General features: G+C 46.2%; 1 protein-coding gene and 1 long non-coding RNA gene across 2 annotated transcripts in view; one reads left to right on the top strand and one right to left on the bottom strand.

Moving 5' to 3' along the window:
* TENM4 (teneurin transmembrane protein 4) overlaps positions 1-21,386 on the top strand; it is a 729,276-nt gene that overhangs the window by 669,673 nt on the left and 38,217 nt on the right. Inside the window, 4 exon segments of the mRNA XM_038568485.1 lie at positions 1,721-1,741; positions 9,773-10,005; positions 14,091-14,245; positions 19,812-20,689. Of these exon segments, the coding sequence (XP_038424413.1) occupies positions 1,721-1,741; positions 9,773-10,005; positions 14,091-14,245; positions 19,812-20,689 (1,287 nt within the window).
* LOC111091517 lies at positions 840-20,574 on the bottom strand. The gene is made up of 3 exons (XR_005375613.1): positions 20,421-20,574; positions 6,313-6,570; positions 840-971 (listed from the first exon to the last, which is right to left on the bottom strand). It is a non-coding gene; the product is annotated as an uncharacterized LOC111091517 (long non-coding RNA).

Below are 21,386 nucleotides of genomic sequence, written 5' to 3' on the forward strand. Positions count from 1 at the left end.
GGTGCTGAGATCAAAGCCCCCGGGGCTGAAATCAGCCATTGCCTCTCTGCCCCTCACATGCTGCAGAGCCAGCCGATTCAGTCTTCTCTCTCTCCCCATCCCAACTGTGTGTGATGGAGCACAGCCATACTTAGAGCTTGGGGAAGGGCATGATGGGTTGCATTTTCTCTAGGCATCCCTAAAACAGGTCTTTTTAGAACCAAAGCACTGTCATAGGGTGGGTTCTAGGGTTACAGGGGAGCTGTGGTTACAGACAGGGGAGCCCCATGCTCTCTTTCATGAGAAATTGCATCAAGTTCCTTAGAACTGCTTTGGGGAATGGGATCCATTCATCTCCTGGGCTGGGTACCACGTAAACAGGATGGGCCCACGAGCTGGAAAGCATTCCTCCAAAATGGCCAGAGAAAAGGAAGCTTACTTTTGTCAGGTCCCAACTATTTGCCCAATATAATAGTCCCATAAAATATTTATCACTATTGCCCTTGACAAACAAGAAAAAAGGACACCCGGGGAATTTAAAGAATCTGCCCATGGTCCAGCTTCTAGAATGATGGACCCAAACCCAGAAGGCCATGCATTACACAGCTCTACCTCACCAGAGAATTGTCACCAGACTCAATGAGGGCCACTTTGGCTTGATGCCACGTTAAATTATTCCCTGGAGGTAATTGCTGGCTGAGACTCTCACTCTGCAGTGCACATGTGAAAGGAAGGGAAGGCTTGCTGGCTGACCAGTCATTGCAGCCCTCAGGAGGAAAGGGTTCATATCCATACACACACACACACACACATGCACATACACACACACACGCACACACACAGACAAATGAAGTAGATGAGAACCACCAATGGAATATTCTCTGCCTTTCTTCTCTATTTTATGAGTTTCATTGCCACAGGCATCTGTCAAGGAAGGAGGAGCCCGTAGGCCTGTGTGCCCCAGTCAGCTGCTCACGTTGTCTTCTTCTCTCCTGTAGAACAATGGAGAGAGCCATAGACTAAGGAGTTGGGCCACCTTGGCAGAGAAGCTGTACAACTTTGGGCAAGACACTCACCCTTCTCTGGGCCCCCATTTTCACATCTTCAAATAAGACATCCCATTTTCCCTCCCTCCCTCCCACATTAGAGGGGAGATCCTAGAAGACAAGAGGCAGGGAAGGGAGGAGTAAATGAAATTTGGAAAGAAAAACAAATTTATCAATGTGCTATCATCTTAATATATTTTCTCCTCGGCCTGTTTCCCTGTCCCCCACCCCCCTTGCTTCTAATTATGGTGTGTCTCCAATCCTGTATTCCATTATGAGGAAGATCACGGTGAGCTACGCAAATTTTGCATACCCTCTATAGGGCAGTGCGCACACCGACAGGGACACAGCAGCAAGCATGTGTCTGCACAGGGGTGGGAATTAGCTGTTGCAGCCTCTGCCTTAGCCCTGGTGGGAGCAGCAGCGTGTCAGCCACATCCTCTTCCCCTGAACTCAGCAGTAGTGGTGCAGGGGAAACCATGCCTCTTCTGTGATATGTAGCTGCTTGTAAGTGAGCTCACTGACAAGTAATATCCAATATAAAATAAATCAGTGTCATAGCTGCTAAGTCTTTATTTATTATAGTATTGTACAGTACCATTGCTGTCAAGTTTTCAGGCTGCTAATAATGCTTCTAACCCCGCTGCTAACACCTCATTCTTTCTTCTATTCCCTGCTCTCCTGTCTTCTGTCAGAAATAAAGATTTCAGACATAGGTAAGCCAACCAGTGGAGAATTTCCCGTCTCTCCTCTGCCTTGTTGCATGTTGTATGGTAAGCTGCACGTGTCAACTTCACATGGCTCAAAAGCAAATGAATCCTGTGCGATTGGAACTGATTGGAGGCAATCAGTTAACACGAGAGGAAGTCATTAATGATGGTGGGGGCGGGTGGCGAGAGTCTCAACTCCTTTCATCTCTAGCGGAGAGCAGCAGTTACTCTGGCAGTCTGTGAACACGACAGACTGAAATAATAGGGAAAACAATTTTAACCTTGGCATATAGTAATTTGAACACCAGTCTGCTTATCCTTGGAATAAATGAGGACATCGTCCTGTGTTGAGTGGCTTCAATGGTCACAATGGGAAGCCTTGAGAACATCTCGATCAGGCAAAGAAACTGGAAGAAGACAGGTTTCAGATTTGCACTTCTGTGGACATTCTGGGTGCCTTGGCTTTGGTAGCTGCGATGCCAGGTGACCCCACCAGAAAGTTTGCCAGCAAGGACAGAGTGGGGGAGGATTTTTCAGACCATATGGACCACCTAAAATCGTGGTCCTCAAATAGAAACTTTGTTGTGGGGCAGTTTTGTCCTGGAGGCTCACAGTGACACTACAGCAGGCAGAGTGGGCTGCGTCAGACTCACCAAGAGAAATGTCTGTCCATCAGCACCACCATCTTGGTGGCACTCATCTGACTCTTGGGTAACAGTCACTTTAGGGTCCCCCTGCCTCACACACATCTGGGTGACTTGACAATAGCTGGGGGCAGATGGAGCTGGGGCTGCTACAAAGGTGGCTTTCAGTTATCCACATGGGGCTCACGTCAAAGTGGTACATGGGGTAAGTGCTAAATTGGGATAAAAGAAAGTCTTAGAATGGTGGAAAGAGACCCAAAATCCAGTAATGTTGATATCCATACCTATGTAACTAGATATAGTATTAATGTAACAATGATATATATTAATTTTCTTAAGACTTTATTTATTTGAGAGAGAGAGCAGGAGCAGTGGGGAGGAACAGAGGGAGAGGGAGAAGCAGACTCCCTGGATGAGCTTGGGCTCAATCTCAGGACCCCGGGATCATGACCGAAGCTGAAGTCAGATGCTTAACCAACTGAGCCACCCAAGTGCCGCTATCATATATATTATTTTAAAGTTATAATAATAATTAACATGGATAGAACCTCTAATGTGTGGCAGGGAGAGGGCTCGGTGATTTACATAGAATATAGTAGTTCATCCTCAAACCACCCTGTGAAGTAGGCGTTCATGCCACACCCAATTTACAGATGAGAAAGCTGGAGCTCCCCCATTGTGTGACCTTGAAAAAAATCACTTCATCTTTCTGAGCTTTCATTTCCGCCTTGAAGTTTACGAAGTCTTTTTTGGAGGCTCTTTTATGGGTTACAGAGGATATTTGTAAAGTATCGAGCATCATGCCAGGCAAAGAGGGGAACTGCAGACATGGTAATTATTATTATCATTATTATTATTATTATTATTATTATATTTATATTTATATGTATTATTACTATCATCATAACAATTATATGATGATGATAGTATCTCCATTTTTCCCCCAGAAAAGTAATTGTGTCCTCTTAGAACCAAAGACATATGTCTTAAAGTAAATTAAATAGAAGTTGAGAACAAAAGAAAAAAGGAAGACACACATATGTGATTGTCAAACTAAACTATGAGCTTCCTGGCAGCCAGAATAAACAGAGAAATTTAATTATTCTCATGGTTTGCATTATCAGAAATGGGAAAATATGCTCACTTCTCCAAGGGGGAATATTGTTTTCCTGACACTGAAGTCTAAAAGAATTTTCAGTGAGCTTTGTATGGATGATACTAGACTATGAATCAGCACACCCCCCGAAGTTGGGTTTTAGAGAAAACACAGAAGTACATTTCCTATGTAGATCTTGGGTAAAAACCCAGCATTTCACATTAAAACCTTCAGTCAGTGTGGTAACTGCCTGGGATGCAGTTGGGCTACTGGGGCCCGAGCTGGGAAGAATCAGGATACCAGGGTTCTTGTCCATCTTTGTCATACACTCGTCATGTGCCTCTGGGTTGGTCACCCAGCTTTTCCAGTTTGCAGTCTCATCATCTGTAAACTGTGAGAGTTGTGGGTTTGGCACCTTTTTTTTTTCTGATGTTTAGTGATCTTTTGATATATTCATGGCATGATTTCAAAGCCAGCTTCCTGCCCTCCCTCAATTTGTCACTTTCTCAGGTGCCGAACACTGCTTCTGAGGTAAACCAAAGTGGAAGGAAAAAAGGAATTTCTTTCTACCATTCTCCAGTTTTCTAAAGAAACTCAGGAGTGAAAAGACCCAGGTCCCAGCTGTAATTTTAATTGGCACCTGGATATCGGTAAATCCCTTCGTCTCTCAGGGCCTTTGTGTCCCCATTTGTAAATGTCAGAAGTGGATTAAAAAGTTCTAAAATTTTGTCCTCTGTGTCCATGAGCATTTGCTGTCTCAGCTGTTCCCAGGAGTGGCGGCCCGTATGTGTGTGCTCCCCAGGGCGATCTTGTCCACCTCTGCCCACCACGCAGGGCCTGCTCAGGACCCCTAATCCTTTGGGCATCTTCCTCGCCAGACCCTTTGCGGTAACGGGGATCCTCATTTCCTCCTAGACCTCTTCCCCAGGGTCGTGAAGGAACGCTTGAAGGCTGTTGTTCAGAAGTACGGCTGAACTCAGGTCTCCATCAATCCCAGCTCTCCACCAGAGAGCCCTTTGCTGCCCCAGAAAATAGGTTGGGCAGGACAATATTAAGTCTGACATGCTTTGGCTTTTCCATTATGCAGCAACAGAAATACTCTGAAGGTTTCTCCAGGTGACCAGCTGCCAGTTATTGGGCATTTTTATTTCTTAATGGAACGGGCACTATGCTCAGAGATTTATATTCTTTGTACGATTTCATCCTCAGAGTAGCCCTTTGAAGTGGTTGTGATTATCCCCATTTCTCAGATAAAGAAACTAAGGCTCAGAGTAATGAAGCCATTTGCCCCAGGTCACCTACCGAGTGGGCGGTATAGCTAGTATCCGAACTCCTGTCTTTGTGACTCTTCCCACTGGTTCTAAGAACCAGCACATCAAGTTCTCCCAGGACAGCCACCAGATGTCAAAAGACGCCCCTTTGTAGAGGTTACGCTGAGACAAAGGGAGAATTCTCACGCAGAAGCAGGGAATACATTGCCTCGGGTGCCTGGACTCCCAGCTCCTACCAGGAAACTCCCCCACAGCATCCAGAAAGAGGGCAGAATGAGGCTCGATTTCAGCTCATGAATGTCAGGAATGATACCCTCATAGTCTCCAAGAGTGTACGTGGCTTCCAGAGGTGCCAAATTCCGTTTACAGAGGTAGAAAAGAATGTGGGTCCCTTGGTGGACTCTGGAAACAGAGCTGTGACCTTTCCCTGGTACTAGGAATTCAGAGCTGAATCCGACACAGTTGCTGCTGCAGAGCTGGGCCTGGGGTCCATCTCATGCAGGTATGGTTTTTTTAGAGTATTCTAAGGCCTTGCTACTCGAAGTACAAACAGGCAACACTGGCATCCTCTGAGAACTTGCTAGAGATACAGGCTCTCAGGCCACACCCCAGAACAGCTGAACTGGAATCTGCATTTTAACACCATCTCCAGGTGATTCATCTGCCCATTAAAATTTGAAGAGCACTGGTATAAGGCCTCAGTTTCTAATTCTGACTGTGCCTCAGTCACCTGGTGAGATCTTAAAGGTACAGATGCCCAGCCCCTTCAGATGTTGTCAATGAAGCTTTTCTTTTTTCTTTTCTTTTCTTTTTTTCTTCTCTTTTCTTTTCTTTTCTTTTCTCAAGCTTTTCTGGTGAATCTGATATGTAGTCATGTTTGAGCACTATCACTGTAAGATCATTAGCATTAGTATTTCCTCTGTATGCTCCCAGGGAGGCAGATAGTCATTCACTCACTGATTCATAAATTCAGTAGACCTTTCTGGGACACTTACTCTATACTAGCCCAGAGCTAAGCAGCAAGGGCTCAAAGCTGGTCACTACTCTTGAAGAGTTCAAGATGTCATTGAAGAGACAACTAAACAGAAAAGCATCTTAAGGTACTACAGGTACTAAAAGTATGTTCTCCTGAGGATCTGGTGACACCACAAAGGAATTGGCCAGTTATCCGGTGGAGGAATGCAGGGCCTGGAAATCCAGAATGGCATTGCAGATGAGATGATGGAGCTGTATCTCAGGACATGATTGGGTGCTCCCTGGTGCATAAGGGCAGTGGCGCTTTCTAGGCCCTGAGAGGCAGTGTAGGGAAATAGGGAGAACACGGCCTTTAGGTCAAGAAGATTGGAGTTGGAAACTCACTCTGCCACTCAACAGTCTCTGGCCCTTGTCAGGTCACTTCACCTCTAGTAGACTCAGTTTTTCTGAAATGTATATTTCAGAAATATATATATATATATATATATATATATTTCACATATATACACATATATACACACACACACATATATATATACACATATATATATGTATATGAAACCAACAATAAGCCCCTGCCCTACACAATACCTGTGAGGAATGTCAGGCTGCGCATATAAAATGCTAGGATGGTGTCTGGGGCAGGACAAGCACCCAGAGGTGGTAGCAGTGACAGTCATCTCTGCAAGCTCTCTTCCACTGAACGGTGGCCCTGCCCCCAGCAGAGGTCCAGATGCTGCTCCCTATACTGGTGACATGAGGAAGAAATGCATTGAAGACTGTCCAAGAGCTCTACCAACTGGAAAGGGCTGTTGAGATGTGTAAGTTCATTTGATCCTGATGACAAGCCTGTGGGCAAAGCAGAGCAGGAGCTTCATCAGCTGACAGCCGAGGGACCTACAGTTTAAGCGATTTAGGTGACCTGCTCAAATTAGAACCCACACCTTCTGATTTCAAAGCTAGCATCCTTTACCCTACACTTACCTGACCACCAGACCACAAATATGTCCTTGGGCACAAAAGTTGGGCCACAGCTCTTTTGAGACTCCCTGGACAATTCTGCCAGGGCCCCCCTCTTCTGGAATTTACTGAGCTGAGAAACTCTACATGAGTGGCACTCCTGTGGGTCAGTGCAGGAAGACATGAGCCAGAAATTCAGGGGGCTAATCTAAGTGGACAGGGCCCCCACTGTACTCCCTCAGGGACACATTTTCTGCCAAGGTGGATAGCACCAGTTTATCATGAGTGATGCACAAAGAAATGAAATGATCTCCCCCACCTCACAGCTGTCATCAGGAAAGCAGAGAGACCAAGGCTGCCCTGCATTGCAGAGTGGGATCTAAGGTCACTGCATTTTATTTAGCCAGCATCCGTGTCATCTAGGAAGATTAAATCTGTGCTGCATTCTAGGGGTAAGTCTCAGAGGACATTTCAAGATCAACAGGACATCTCTCCTGTTATCAATTTCCCCCAAAAGAGATGTAAAAGAAACACGAAGTAATTTAGATGAAAATGACATTTAAATAGCTCAAAATGGAGATGCCATCCATTTAAAGCAAGTGGCTACTGTGCACTAGAAGGCACCAAGTTGAACATTGGAAATACAAAAGTGAATAAAATCCCATCTCTCCCCTTCAAGTGTTGACTGCTGGATTTGGGAGACAGCCTCATAAATAAATAGCTGCAGCATTATGTGAAGTGTCCTGTAACCCAGTTATGAACAGATATGAATCTCCACGCACCGGGGTCAGTGAAGGTTTTGCCAGAAAAGGTACCATTGAGCTGACATGTGAATAATGAGTAAAATTTCAGCAGGCTGGAAAGGGAAGGGGACGGGACATTCCACAGAACGGGGATGGCAGGTACAGAGAGGTGCAGAGATGTTGGGGGGGGACAAAGTGTCAGTACTGCTGGAGTGCAGGGCATCTGCAGGGACATGAGGCAGCTGCAGCGTGCAAAGGGCCCTGTGTGTTGCTAGGCTGGGGAGTCTAAACTTAGCCCAGAAGCCATGGGGAATCCTGGAAAGGAGGGCATTGGGGTGATGTGATGACATTTGGGTTAGAACAAGGAAGAATGGCCTGGGAAGAACCCATGCTGCAGGCAGAAAGACCTGCCTTTTATTTGAGAAGGATGAGGTGATGGGACAGTGGTGTTAGGGCTTAGAGAGGAAGGACAGTTCGAGAAAATCATGTCACCTTAGTCTAAATCTGGGGAGAGAAAATAAAGGGAGGATATTTTGGGACTGGGAACCTGGCCCTGTTGAGAATCATCCAGTTCCCAAGACAATGCCCAAAGCAAGGGATGGTTATGATGACAGCTAGTTGGAGCCAGATTAAGTTTCAGAGACCTTGACACTGAATGAATGATAATGTTCCCATCTTCATATATAATTCAAAAAACACCAATCTGTAAAGTAAAATTTTGTTTTTCAAAAGGACCCAAAACCTACATGCCTGATAAACTGTAAAAGAGCTTCCTTCTAGACTTTTTCTGATTCTCTTACTTACGTCTGGGGGATTTGTACAGTGCCCCTCCTTTACTGATGCTCTAGGCTCTGCTTCATCTGCCCTCTGAATCCCCAGCACGGTTTGTATCCCACCATGTAGGCAAAATGGCCAGTGCCAGGCCATGCAACCTGAACAGAGGGAGAGACCCTTGAGACTTTGGCCACCAGTATTAAGATGCAGTGTGACGCCCAGGAGTGACCAGCCCATGCACAGGACCTGAAAACTAGCTTTCCAGGAGCTAGGAATCCGGCTTTAATTCAGCCTAGACTTGGAAGAAATTATAAAGCAGGACCACGTGATAGGAAAACTCAGGTTTAATTAGGGATACCTACTCTGTGGTCCTGTCTAACTGCAAAACAGACATAATGACTAGGATTTAAAATAACCGTTAACGATCATTGACTATCTGCTATGTGCCATACACTAAGCTAAATATTGTTCACCTAAGATTTTAGATAATTTTCTCAAGGTAGCTGTTAATACCCCATTTTGCAGATGATGAAACTTGAGGGTCAGAAGGCCAGGTAACTTGCCCAAGTTTCAGAACCTGGAAATGACAGAGCCAGACTTGGAAGCCAGACTGATCTGATTCCAAAACTTGTGCATTTTTCCTGCCATGTGCCCAGGGGCTGTGCCTTGTCTCCGCAACCCTCCGTGTAGCTGTGGTCTGCCTTTATGTCCCTCTGTCAGCACAGCCTCGTTCTTATGACTGCTTTCTAGAAACCGAACAATCACCAGAACCACTCCCTTTGTTTTATTTATTTTTCCTTGGGCGTTGCTGCAGATTACAAACGAATCCTGCAAGTCATTATATCTGACTGTAGAAGGGAGACTCCTGGGCTCCCGATAATAACATGGGTCTGAGTCAACAGAAGACTGTATTGCCACCGACTGGGAGTCAGCTCTGGCCAGGGTCTTAGCCAGTCCTGAGGTGGGGGAGGCTGCTGTACAAACTTGCGAAAGAAGGGCTTGTGTTTTGAACTCTTGAAGTGTTTTTGTTTTGTTTTGTTTTGTTTTTTAAGATTTTATTTATTTATTTGAGAGAGAGAGAGTGCATGAGCTGGGGAGGGGCAGAGGGAGAAGCAGACTCCCCGCTGAGCAGGGAGCCCGATGTGGGGCTCTATTCCAGGACCCCAGGATCATGACCTGAGCCAAAGGCAGACACTTAACCGACTGAGCCGCCTAGGCGCCCCTTGAAGTGTTTTCTTAAAGGCAAGCCCTCTTGTGTTTCTGGCTTGGATTTACAGGCCATGGGTGGTAAGCCCCCCTGGTCATCCTTTTAAGCAAATGTGTGTTGAGTGCCTAATACAGACATGGTGCTGGGCAGGGCATCACAGTAACTGGCAAGAGCTTTTTGTATTAACAGTTAGTTCGGTAAAAGGGATAGTGAAGCCAACCACTAGGGTCAGAAAAATTGCAGAACCGTCACCCAAGAGAGAGATACCATCCCCATGTGATGTTTTGCTCAGATTCAAGTTATACCTCTGTGGTCACCTGATGGTAAGGAAGGAAGTCCTCACCACTGGTGTGTCTTTATTTCACAGTCACAGCCCAGCGCATAAATACTACCTGACCACGGACCCCATGAGCGGGGCTGTCTTCCTTTCAGACACCAACAGCCGGCGGGTCTTTAAGATCAAGTCCACCGTGGTGGTGAAGGACCTTGTCAAGAACTCCGAGGTGGTGGCGGGGACAGGTGACCAGTGCCTCCCCTTCGATGACACTCGCTGCGGGGACGGCGGCAAGGCCACCGAAGCCACACTTACCAACCCCAGAGGTAAGGCCCTGCTTTTTAAACACAATCAGTAACACTGCTTGGGGTCCTAATCATTTATTTCCCAGGAGTTAGGAAATTAGGCTTAGGATTGGAAAAAAAATTGTAAATCAGTCCCATGTGATAGCAAAATTCAGGCTTAAGACCTACCCCATTTTTGACAGAAATGCATGTTTATCCTTGTGAAAGCATTTTGGAAAATATCAAGAAGTCTAAAGAGAAAAGTTAAAATTGCCATGATTCCACCAGCTGGAAATATTCCCCGGTAGCAGTTCCCATCTTTTCTTCTAGTCTTTTTTCTATGTGTTGGTGTGCATGTGTTTGTGTGCTCACCAGAAATAGACAGATGAGGAGATGTTAAACTGTCTTAGAAACCTACTTTTTAAAAAAAAAAAAAAGAAACCTACTTTTTTTTTCCCCTAACTGGTATATCATGACATTTTTCCATGTTATTAGTCTCCTCTGTACTCATTTTTTATGGCTGTATAGCATTCCATCAATCATTTATCAGTCCCCTACTGCTGGACATTCACGCTTTCTCTCATGTCACTGTTTTATAAAAACATTGCAGCATATCATCTTTGTAGATGTTCACAGGCCATAGGATGGGTAAACTGTAGGCTTCAGTTTTGAGTCCTTCAAAAAGTTAGACCTCTTAATACGCACAGTTACAGTTTTTCATTTGCTTATCCCACAAGTATTCCCTGAGTGTGCGGTACACTATGGTTGCATAGACAGTTCAGTGTAGCAGAAGAAATAAGACTTGAACATGAATCACCAGTGTGGGAGAGAGGAAGAGGTACTCGCTGGGAAGCAAGGAGAACTGTGTGAGGGAATCAGAGGCAAAAGAGACCTCCATGCCTATGATACAGGGAATGCTGTTTGGAGGAGAAGTCATCATGATTGATGTTTATCAGCAAAGTGTCACTGTGTGCAGGTCATAAAGCTGGTGACCTATTGTGTCTAAACCTCAGCGCCCCCATCAAATGGGACATTAATACCTTCTGTGTATTAACTTTGAGGGTCAAAGTTAATACATTTCATATACAATATCCCACAAAAATGTCATATATGATTGTATTAGTAAGTAGTGCCAGATTTCAGGGCCTCTCTGAAATCACAGACCCAGCTGTGTCCCTAGTGAATGGAATTAATGTCTGTGAAAGTGGTTGCTAAAATGCAGTTGGTATATGCACTTTCCAGTCAAAGCATAAACTCTAGTGAAATCAGGCAGCTCTGTATTCAAATTCAGACATTGCCGCCTAAGAGCCGTGTGAGTTTGGGCGAGTCGCTTAACCTGTTTCCTCGTCTGTGTAATAGAAATGTCCTGCACAGCTGTAGTCAGATTAAATATTATCAGGAGTGAAATGGTCAGTGGTTCCAGACACTTGATAAACATCTCATAAATAGTGATTTCTATTTTAATTGTTACATTACATTACGTTATCACACCATCTCATACATCGTGTCATAGCCTCTCTCCTACACACCGGCACTGGTCAGGTGGTAACTGTGGGGTTAAGTGTTGTGACTTCCACGGTCCTAACTAGGATTTCCTAACCCTGAGCAAGCAACCTCCAGAGGAAAGAGCGCCAGGCTTGCACTTGGGGGCCTTGCATTCTGATTTGGTCCTGCCGCTCCCCGGCAGCTCCCCTGCTCCTGTGGGTCTGTGTTCCCCGTGGTAAATGAGCAGACGGGGCCACGTGGATCCCCCGAGACCATGTTCAGTTACAACATTCTATTGTCTTGGAATTAAATGGTTTGTTTTGAAAATGTGATTCTCTCCAGGCCTTTCTCAGTGGCTCCACACACACGTGTGTTCTCCACCCTCCGCTCACACACGCAGATGCGCGCACGCAGGCACACAGATGTAGTGGCAGTGAAATTGCCCAAAAGCCTGTAATTAACCCAGAGAGAAATGACAAGGGTGCCACAATATGCAGACACTTCACAGCGGGGAGGAGCAAAGATGTCCATCTATTTAGCACAACAAAAGGAGAAAAACTGAAGTAATTAATCAGGGGGCAGATCACTTCTATTAGCCTGTGCAGCCAACTTTGTAAACAAGAAACCTGATTGTTCGCGGAGCACTCATCAGTCCTAGCAGATGGAAGAGAAAGACAGAGCATAACCAGGCAGACCAGAAAACTCCTGTCCTGGTCCTTAAAGAATGTGATTAATTTACATTCTAGGCAGGGACAGAAGAAAGGCTTCCCAGCCTGAAGGCTGCCTTGTTCTCTGTGTGAAATTACTCTCCAGCCCTGAGCTGCCTTGGGGGGGGGGGGGGGGGGGGGGGGGACAGAACTACTGCTCCAGGGGGCCTTCATCACCCAGAGGCCCCTGGGTGTCTGAAACCACCCTGGGTCCTGGACACGTGGACCCCCAGAGCAAGGGCCTTCACAAAGCACTAGTCAAATTCTCCTAATTATAAGTCATGAATAATTATTGAGTCACTAATAATAGTTGCAGTCAGCTGTCATAGCTGTCATTATTCTCATTTCATTGATGAGGAAGCTAGACTTAGTGAAGTGACATGGCCAAGGTTATACAACTGGAAAGCTTTCTCTTGCAAGTCTCTCTACCTCTGTGAAGCTTTTCTCGACCCCTTCTTTCATTTTGGTGCCCAGAGGAGACAGAACAGAGCTGACCAGAATCTCCTTATGTCATCATGTCACTCCCTGGGCACTCCACGTGGCCCTGACTCCCTCTCTCCCTCCCCATCTAGACTGTGTGCTCCTAGGGGAGGCACATCTCCTTTGTCTCTCAGCCTCAGCACTCCTAAGCAGTTCTCAGTTTGGTTGGGCTATGTTTAACTCTTGGGATGGAAATTTGGAGTGTAAATCAGTATCACCCACGATAAAACATACCTTGGTCCCAGTCCCAGCCACCCCTAGAATTAGTATTTCCAGGAGTGAGGCCAAGCAGGTATGTGTTGGCAAAAATTAAAATTCTTAAAAAAAAATTTTCTGGCAATTCTGATACACATCACTGGTTAAGAAGCATTGATTCATTACACTGCTTCTCAAACTTTGTTTTATGTGTTATCACCCAAGGTGCTTGTCAAAAATACACTTAGATATGCAAGCTCCACCTGGGGCTCTCTGAACCAGCTACCTGTGGGGTGCATAATAGAAAACACATCCAGGAGTGAGAAGCACAAATTTAGAACAATCCCTTCATTTAAGAGCTGAGAATACTAATGCAAAGATACCCAGTGACTTGCCCAAAGTCATGCAGTTGGTCATGGAGAAAATGAATGGTGAATTCAGGCTGCTATCTTCCACATGCCTTTTGTTAGGCATTTATTTCACACATCCAAAGGTTTCGTATGTAGGCTCTATATATGTATAATAACTGATGAAAATAAAACAATAACAGAATAGAAAAACATGAAGGATGATTATCTTGGAAGAAAAGAAAACTTGTTACCAAAAAGAGGATTTGGTTATTATAATTACAAGGCTTCATTAGTAGGTTAACTTAAATAATTCACGGTTTTGACATTGAAAAAGATTCTCCACTGCTACCTCTAGTGTGTGACAAAACCCCAGAAGCATGAGTCCAGTTTCGGTAGCTAACTAAGCTGATAGGTAAAAAAATCTCCAGAGGCAGTAAGGTAGAAAGACCAGAGCCCAGGAGGATCAGAAGACTCCAGTTCTAATCCCTGCTCTAAACAAGTCACCCTATGCCCCTGGGCATCTGTCTTCAGGCCTTTAGAAGCGAATGAATCAGGGCACCCTCAGTGGTTGAGCATCTGTCTTCAGCTCAGGTCACCATCCCAGGGTCCTGGGGCTGAGTCCCCCGTCGGGCTCCCTGCGTGGAGCCTGCTACTCCCTCTGCCTGTGTCTCTGCCTCTCTCTCTCTCTCTCTCTCTCTCTCTGTGTGTGTGTGTGTGTGTGTGTGTGTGTGTGTCTCATGAATAAATAAATAAAATCTTTTTTAAAAAAATAGAAGGGGAATGAATCCTGTAGGGAGGATGTCATCAAATCACAGAGGGGAGGTTCACCATCACCCTGCAAGGCTCCAGGAGCACATAGGTTGTCAACCACCTCTAGCATTGATTTCCTGTTTCGGCTTCTCTTTCCCAGGCATCACGGTGGACAAATCTGGGCTGATTTACTTCGTGGACGGCACCATGATCAGACGCATCGATCAGAATGGAGTCATCTCCACCCTGCTGGGCTCCAATGACCTTACTTCAGCCCGGCCCCTCAGCTGTGACTCTGTCATGGATATTTCTCAGGTAAAGAGAAAGCTTGGCCCTCTAGAGCTCTGGGTCTGCACCCTCATCCTCTCACAGGGCATCTATCCCTCCCGCAAGTCCAATATCTTTATACTGTGCTGGCCCTTTAAAGCATACTCCTGGCACTGGGCCTGGGGAAACCACTTAAGAGTGTCATAGCTCAGTGCTCTGGGACTTCACCATCAGGGGTGACAGGTAGGTGAGAGAGGGACCTCAGGGGACAGGGAAGAAATCTGCCCAGGGAAGTTTCAAAGGCAGCAGAGATTCACATGCTGTGAATTTAAACCCATAGCTGCCTGTGAATTTCCTCTTTGGAAACACTTATGGGTCCTTGCACATTGTCTTTTCTCTTTCTATATGGTCGACTACACGAGGACCAGGAATTCTGTTCATCTTTTCCTCTGCTGTAACCAGGGTGCCTGCTAAACAGTAGGCATATAACCCATAGTTGGTGATGGACTGAGTCCTAGCTTTGCCACTCACTAGCTAAGGAACTTCAGACAAGTTCCTGAAGTCCTTTGAACCTCTCTTTTTATATCTTTAAAATGGAAATAACTGACTTCAGCTTGGCAGGACTGAAGGTTACTTAGAGGTTGCTGGTTGGCAAGGACAAACAGAGACATCTCACACGAAGGGAGCAGCATATGCAAAGGTGCAAAGATATTAATGGGCCTGGTACGTTCAAGGACCATCGGAAGATTGAATGCAGGAGCAGAGGGTTCTTGGAATAAAGAAGCAGGAGTTGAAGCTGGAAGCATGATTTGGGGCCAGTTAGGGAGGGACTTTCCCATGCCATGCCAAAGAGTCTGGACCTTAGCAGTGAACACCAGGAATCCAGTGTAGACCCAGTGACTGGCCATTCAGCATGTCCCTAGTCTGTCCCACAACGTCTTGGCAAGGGAAATGTCCTTTATTGCTAGATGCTTTGGGTAGAGCCTGGCGGAGCTGAATCAGTGAATATCCTTCTTGGCAACATTAGCAAAACCAAGGAAAAGGGAAGGCATGAGTTACATTAAATTGCAGAGTAGTGTCAGCAATAACCTCACTTAGCTTTTGAAACCCCTCACTTGTAGGGGAGCCTGCAAGAGGCCCTTTGCCACCAACTGCTGACCTGCTTGCTCCCTGTACTCAGCGGGCAGCAGAGGCTGGGAGGCCTTACTGGTCAGGCCTGCCTGTTAGCAGCATGGTCATGGGGCGCCATCCCCAGAGCCCCATGGCTGCCGCTGGTGGTCCCAGCACCCGCCTCACACCCCTTGCAGTTGCTGGTGCAGTTTTCCTCTGCACCAACTAACGTGATTGTTACGCTCCCAAATGGAATCTGTTCTCTGCCACTCGTCTTCCCAATTTGGCAGGCTTCCCCTTGCTGGCTCGAGAATTTCCCTCTCCAGTCTGTGAGCAAGCTTGAATTACCCGTCAGGAAGCTGCCATGCCTGAGGATGTGCATGCGAGTATTTTTGATTCTCAAAATGAGCCCTGCACCAGCCAGCACAGGGCGCTGAAAATTTTCAACCCACACGTTGGAAAGCTGTTTAGCTTTAGTTAGTGTTGCCAAGCAGCCAGATCAAAGTCTTGGAGGGACAGCTGGCATATAGTGAAGTGGGGGGGAAAAACCCACCCTTAGCTGCAGAAATCCTGGACTACAGTCCCTTTGCCCCTGGTCCTTACTACCCTCCTCTGAAACTAAGCATGGAATCATTTTTACCAAACTGTCCAGACACAGGCTTATATTTTTCCACACGCATGCGGGCGGGGGTCCTGGCTTTCATTCTGAGAGCTTCCTCTGTACAAACACTCAGAGCTTTTTTACTGCCCCATGGGGAGCAGGGAAGTAAGCCAGAGAGCCAAGAACACAGCTCAGAGGCAGGAATGCAAAGCAAGGAACTCAGACCATCTCCCCTGGGAGAAGATGAAGACCAGGCCTGAGGAGATGCTAGAGGGAGGCATAGAGTAGAGAAGGAACAGATGATGTTGCAACCTAGTCCAAAGAGGGGATTAGTTCCTAGCTCAGCAGACTACAGAGTATAACTGTGCCCGGAGGGTTCAAAATGATTTCTTGAGAACTTATCACGTGCCAGGCACTGTTGGAAATGGGAATACAGAGATGGATACGACTCCACTTTTCTTATTTAGCTGTCAGGATAATCCCAAGAGGTGATATTATCTACCCCATTTTACAGATAAGGAAACTGAGGCTTGGAGGAAAAAATGCGGTTATAAATGCAGAGCCCTTGCTAGGTGCCATCAGGAATGTGGAAAAGAATTTTGTAATGAAATCGTGTACATAAATTGCCTAGCACTGTACCTGGGAGCTAGTAGTAAACTGTAAATATTCATTCCTCTTTACGATTTACAAAAGAAATGCTTTGTACAATGTCTTGTTTGATCCTCACAATCACTCTAAGTAATATTTATCACCCCCATTTACATATGAGGAAAGAAGTTCAAAGTGTTTAAGTAATGCACACCTGTAGTAATTGTGGGACTGAGACAAGAAGCCAGCCACCCTGGCCTCAAATCCCTGGCTCGCTCTATGCCATTCATCAGTCACATTCATTCATCCACTTGGCAATCCATGTTTTGAGAATAACTCTGCAACAAGGCAGTCACCTCAGAGCACTTTGAGAAAGGCATCGAATATTCAGGAGGGCAGGGGAGAGGTTGCTCCGTCCCCTCTCAGGACCGCAGAACATGGGAGCCCGAGGGTCCACAGGAATTCTCAAGTCTCCTTCCTCCATTTTGGTGACAGGACATTAAGCCTTGGTGTGGCCGTCACTACCAGGAGGTGAAATCAGAGAAGCTCGTGTGCTTGGTCTGCTTCAGAACCATCACACGGGCTCTGTGACAGAGCCAGGACTGACTCCGAGACCACTGTTTCTTCTTTCCCAAGAGCCTTTGTGCAGCGCAGGAAGGAGGGAGAGAGCAGGACAGCACTTGCTCTTCCTTGCTTCCCCCCTCATCCCTCTCCCCCACCCCCCTCCCCACCCACCCATCAGGTAACCATCTTTTCATCATAATGACTGGCAGAAAGGTCTGAGCAAGCAGGTCCCCAAGGTGCCACAGGACCAGAAGGCATAAAATATTTAGCAGCTAGTGTTGACAAGAAATGGGTTTTAGGAAATTGAAAATTCCCCTGTCACTTTAGAGTAAACTGTTCTTGATGCAGCCAAGGGCTGCTGTGACGCTGAGCTCGAGCACACTGGGAAGTGTGAAGGAGCCGCTCTGGCTCTGGCCAGGGGCCCTGGCTCTGGCTCTGGCTCTGTGGGGGCCAAGGGGCCCAGGCTGGGAGTGAGGGAACAGGAAGAGCAGGAAACAGGGCCTGGGGATGGCCCAGAGCTGGAGGGTCAGGTGGAGGAGGCCACATCTCCATATATCTTATGGAGTATGTAATTTGCTGGGGTATCTTTTTATATTAGTAAACTACCACATGGACATTGTAGAAAAGGTAAAAAGTTAAAAATTACAAAGAAGAAAGTTAAAATTACCTCAGATCTGAGTATGGTTAACATTTTGGTGTATAACCCCCAAGCTTTTCATCTTCCCTCTATCTATAATTTATCTAATTTGTGGTTGCATTTTTCCCCTAATTGGGATCACACTGTGCTTACAATTCTGTAACCTGTTCTTTTCAACTAATACATAGCAAACATTTTCCCATCTCATTAATTATCCATCTATAACATCACTTTTAATCGGTACACAGAGTAGTCTACCTTATGGGCGAACTAAATAGTATCATTTATTTAGCCAGTTCTCTGTCGATAGGCGTCTGAGTTGGTTGCAGGGTTTTTTTTGTTTGTTTGTTTGTTTGTTTTTTTACCATTATTAAAAAATGGCTGTGATGTACACCCTTGTAGACAATGGTGTACAGGAGTAAATTCCTGGGAGAGAAACTTCTTATCTAAAGTCATATACTTGTTTAAATAAACCTGAAATTAGACAGAATGTCAAGGGCTTATAGGGGGCTCAGGAGCCTAAAGCAATGAGTCCCTAGGGGCAGGGTACACAAATCAGATGGAGGGGATGCATCCAGCCCAAGTACACTGTGGCTGGATGACCCCTTGGGGACACAGCTGGCAAATGGCTTCCCTTAGTGCCAGCACTTCCCAGTGTGCTGTGTCCAACAATCCAGCCTCCACATCCACCCACAAAGCATCCTCACCTCAGACCCTGCCAGCAGCATCCCGGGTGTGCCCACCTGAAAGCTCACCATCATCCCTGCCAGCTTCCCAGCCTGGCTCATAGGAGGCTCAGGCATGGGCCCCAGGACCTCTGAACCCCTCATTCCCATTGCCACCTTCATTAATCTCTTCCAGGAGGACCTGTTCTCTGAGGTGCTACAAACCATCATCTAGAGCAGAGATTCATAAACCTCAGTGTGCACATGAGTCATCCAGAGATTTTGTTTAAATGTAGATTCAGATTCAGTAGGTTTGGTGAGGCCTGCCGTCCTGGGTTTCTTGCCAGCTCCCATGCGAATGCCGTGCCACTGGGCCAACAATCACACTTGAAGGAGAAAGGATGCAATTGTAATTCCCAGTCCCACATTTGACTCACCCAGAAAGCTTTTGAAAACATGCCACTACCAGAGCCCCACACTCAGGAATCTGACTTAATTGTCCGGAGGTGGGATTTGTACACCAATACTTTCTAAAATCATCATAGGAGATTGGAATCTGTGGCCAGATTTGAGAATCACTGATCTGGAGCTGTCAGGGGCCATGGCTATTTTGTCTTTACATCCTCAGCACCTGATTATGTATTAATCCATGAACTCAGTAGGTTGAGATGCTGTCTTTCATACAGGTATCATATCAAGAGTTCATGTAGATCTAGCACATCCAAACAATTCCTGTTCCAGTATCCAGGCTCCACCTGCCTCCCCCTCCCCGCTCCATCACATCAGCTGTCATTGTTTGTGTGGTTATTGTGGGTCAGGCACTACTGTCAGTCTTATTTTACAGAAGTGAATACTGAGGCACAGAAGGCAAAGTAACTTGCCAAAGGTCATAATGGTGGGGTTAGGTTAGGTTATTACTAGGCCTGTCTGGCTCCCAGGTCTATATCTTGTTTACTTTTTTTTTTGTTTCTTTGCTATTTTTTTTTTCTTTTTATTCCTTTCTTTGTGTTTTGTGAGTCTAATGGAGACCATCAGGTGTTTCAGTGACAGCTCTTGCATGGTTTCCCTCTGATTAGGGGGCTGGCATCCATTGTTTGTCTGTTTTTTTAAAGCAAGTTTTTTTTTTTTTTTAAAGATTTTTATTGATTCATGAAAAACGCAGAAAGAGAGGCAGAGACACAGGCAGAGGGAGAAGCAGACTCCATGCAGGGAGCCTGACGTGGGACTTGATCCTGGGACTCCAGGATCACGCCCTGGGCTGAAGGCAGCGCTAAATCACTGAGCCACCCGGGCTGCCCTGGCATCCATTGTTGATGACAGGCCACTGTGAGATCAGGCAGGAGAGTGTGTTAAAGGCACTGGGGACATTATCACGAGCTATACATGCTGGGGGAGGAATAGTGGTGGGCAGCTTGCCAGGCGACTGAGTATCAGTGTCTCTGTTGTCAGGTTCGCCTGGAGTGGCCCACAGACTTAGCCATCAACCCAATGGACAACTCCCTCTACGTCCTTGACAACAACGTGGTCCTGCAAATCTCTGAAAACCACCAGGTGCGCATTGTCGCTGGGAGACCCATGCACTGCCAGGTCCCCGGCATCGACCACTTCCTGCTGAGCAAGGTGGCCATCCATGCAACCCTGGAGTCAGCCACCGCCTTAGCTGTCTCACACAACGGGGTCCTATACATTGCTGAGACCGATGAGAAGAAGACCAACCGCATCAGACAGGTCACCACTAGTGGAGAGATCTCACTGGTTGCCGGGGCCCCCAGTGGCTGTGACTGTAAAAACGATGCCAACTGTGACTGTTTCTCTGGAGATGATGGCTATGCCAAGGATGCAAAGCTGAACACCCCATCTTCCTTGGCTGTGTGTGCTGATGGGGAGCTCTATGTTGCTGACCTGGGGAATATCCGAATTCGGTTTATCAGGAAGAACAAGCCCTTTCTCAACACCCAGAACATGTATGAGCTGTCCTCACCAATTGACCAGGAGCTCTACCTGTTTGACACCAGTGGAAAGCATCTGTACACCCAAAGTCTACCCACAGGAGATTACCTGTACAACTTCACCTACACTGGGGACGGCGACGTCACACTCATCACAGACAACAATGGCAACATGGTGAATGTCCGCCGAGACTCGACCGGGATGCCCCTCTGGCTGGTGGTCCCCGATGGCCAGGTGTACTGGGTGACTATGGGCACCAACAGCGCACTCAAGAGTGTGACCACACAAGGCCATGAGTTGGCCATGATGACATACCATGGTAATTCTGGCCTTCTGGCAACCAAGAGCAATGAAAATGGATGGACAACATTTTATGAGTAAGTATCACAAGGGTATTTGATGATTTTATTTCATGAGATATATTGTACGATTAGAGCTGAGTTGATGGAGTGGTAATTTGGGGATATATTTCATTTTGGCTCAGAATTTGAGATGCAAACCATTACCTACAATGTGTTCTGCATGTTCATATTACAGCCGATTGCTCCTAGGAAGAAATGTGATGTAGTGGAAAAGGCATGAATTTTGGCATTAGGAGACTTGGGCTTGCATCTCTCTAGGCCTCCGTTGTCACATCTGTACAATGGAAATAGCTGCCCAGCATCCCACAGGGAGGTAATGTAGATAAAATGCACTTGAGAGAATGCTAGTATCTGTGTATGGCCACTTCCAGAAACAATGGCAAGGGGAGAAAGAACAGGTCCATGCAGATGAATTTCCCATGTAATCGAAGCTCACATCTTCAAGTTTCAGAACTTATTTTTCATTTTAACATTTTGGGTGTCACTTAACAAATGCTTTCTGCGCCTCCTTTCTCAAACCCATTATAGAGATATAATGGGTTTGAGGCAAGATCATTAATAAGGAACAACCACAATTGCATTTTATGCCAGAGGAGAGGATATGAGGCTACAGAACACTTTGCCCCTGGCCAAAGAGGATGGAAAACTGTTCTTTAGTCAGCTCCCCTGTCACAGGGTATCATTTTACTGCTTCCTTCCTCAGTGTGGCACT

The sequence above is a fragment of the Canis lupus genome, chromosome 21, assembly GCF_011100685.1.
Source record: "Canis lupus familiaris isolate Mischka breed German Shepherd chromosome 21, alternate assembly UU_Cfam_GSD_1.0, whole genome shotgun sequence".
In the NCBI taxonomy this organism is placed as follows: Eukaryota; Metazoa; Chordata; class Mammalia; order Carnivora; family Canidae; genus Canis; species Canis lupus.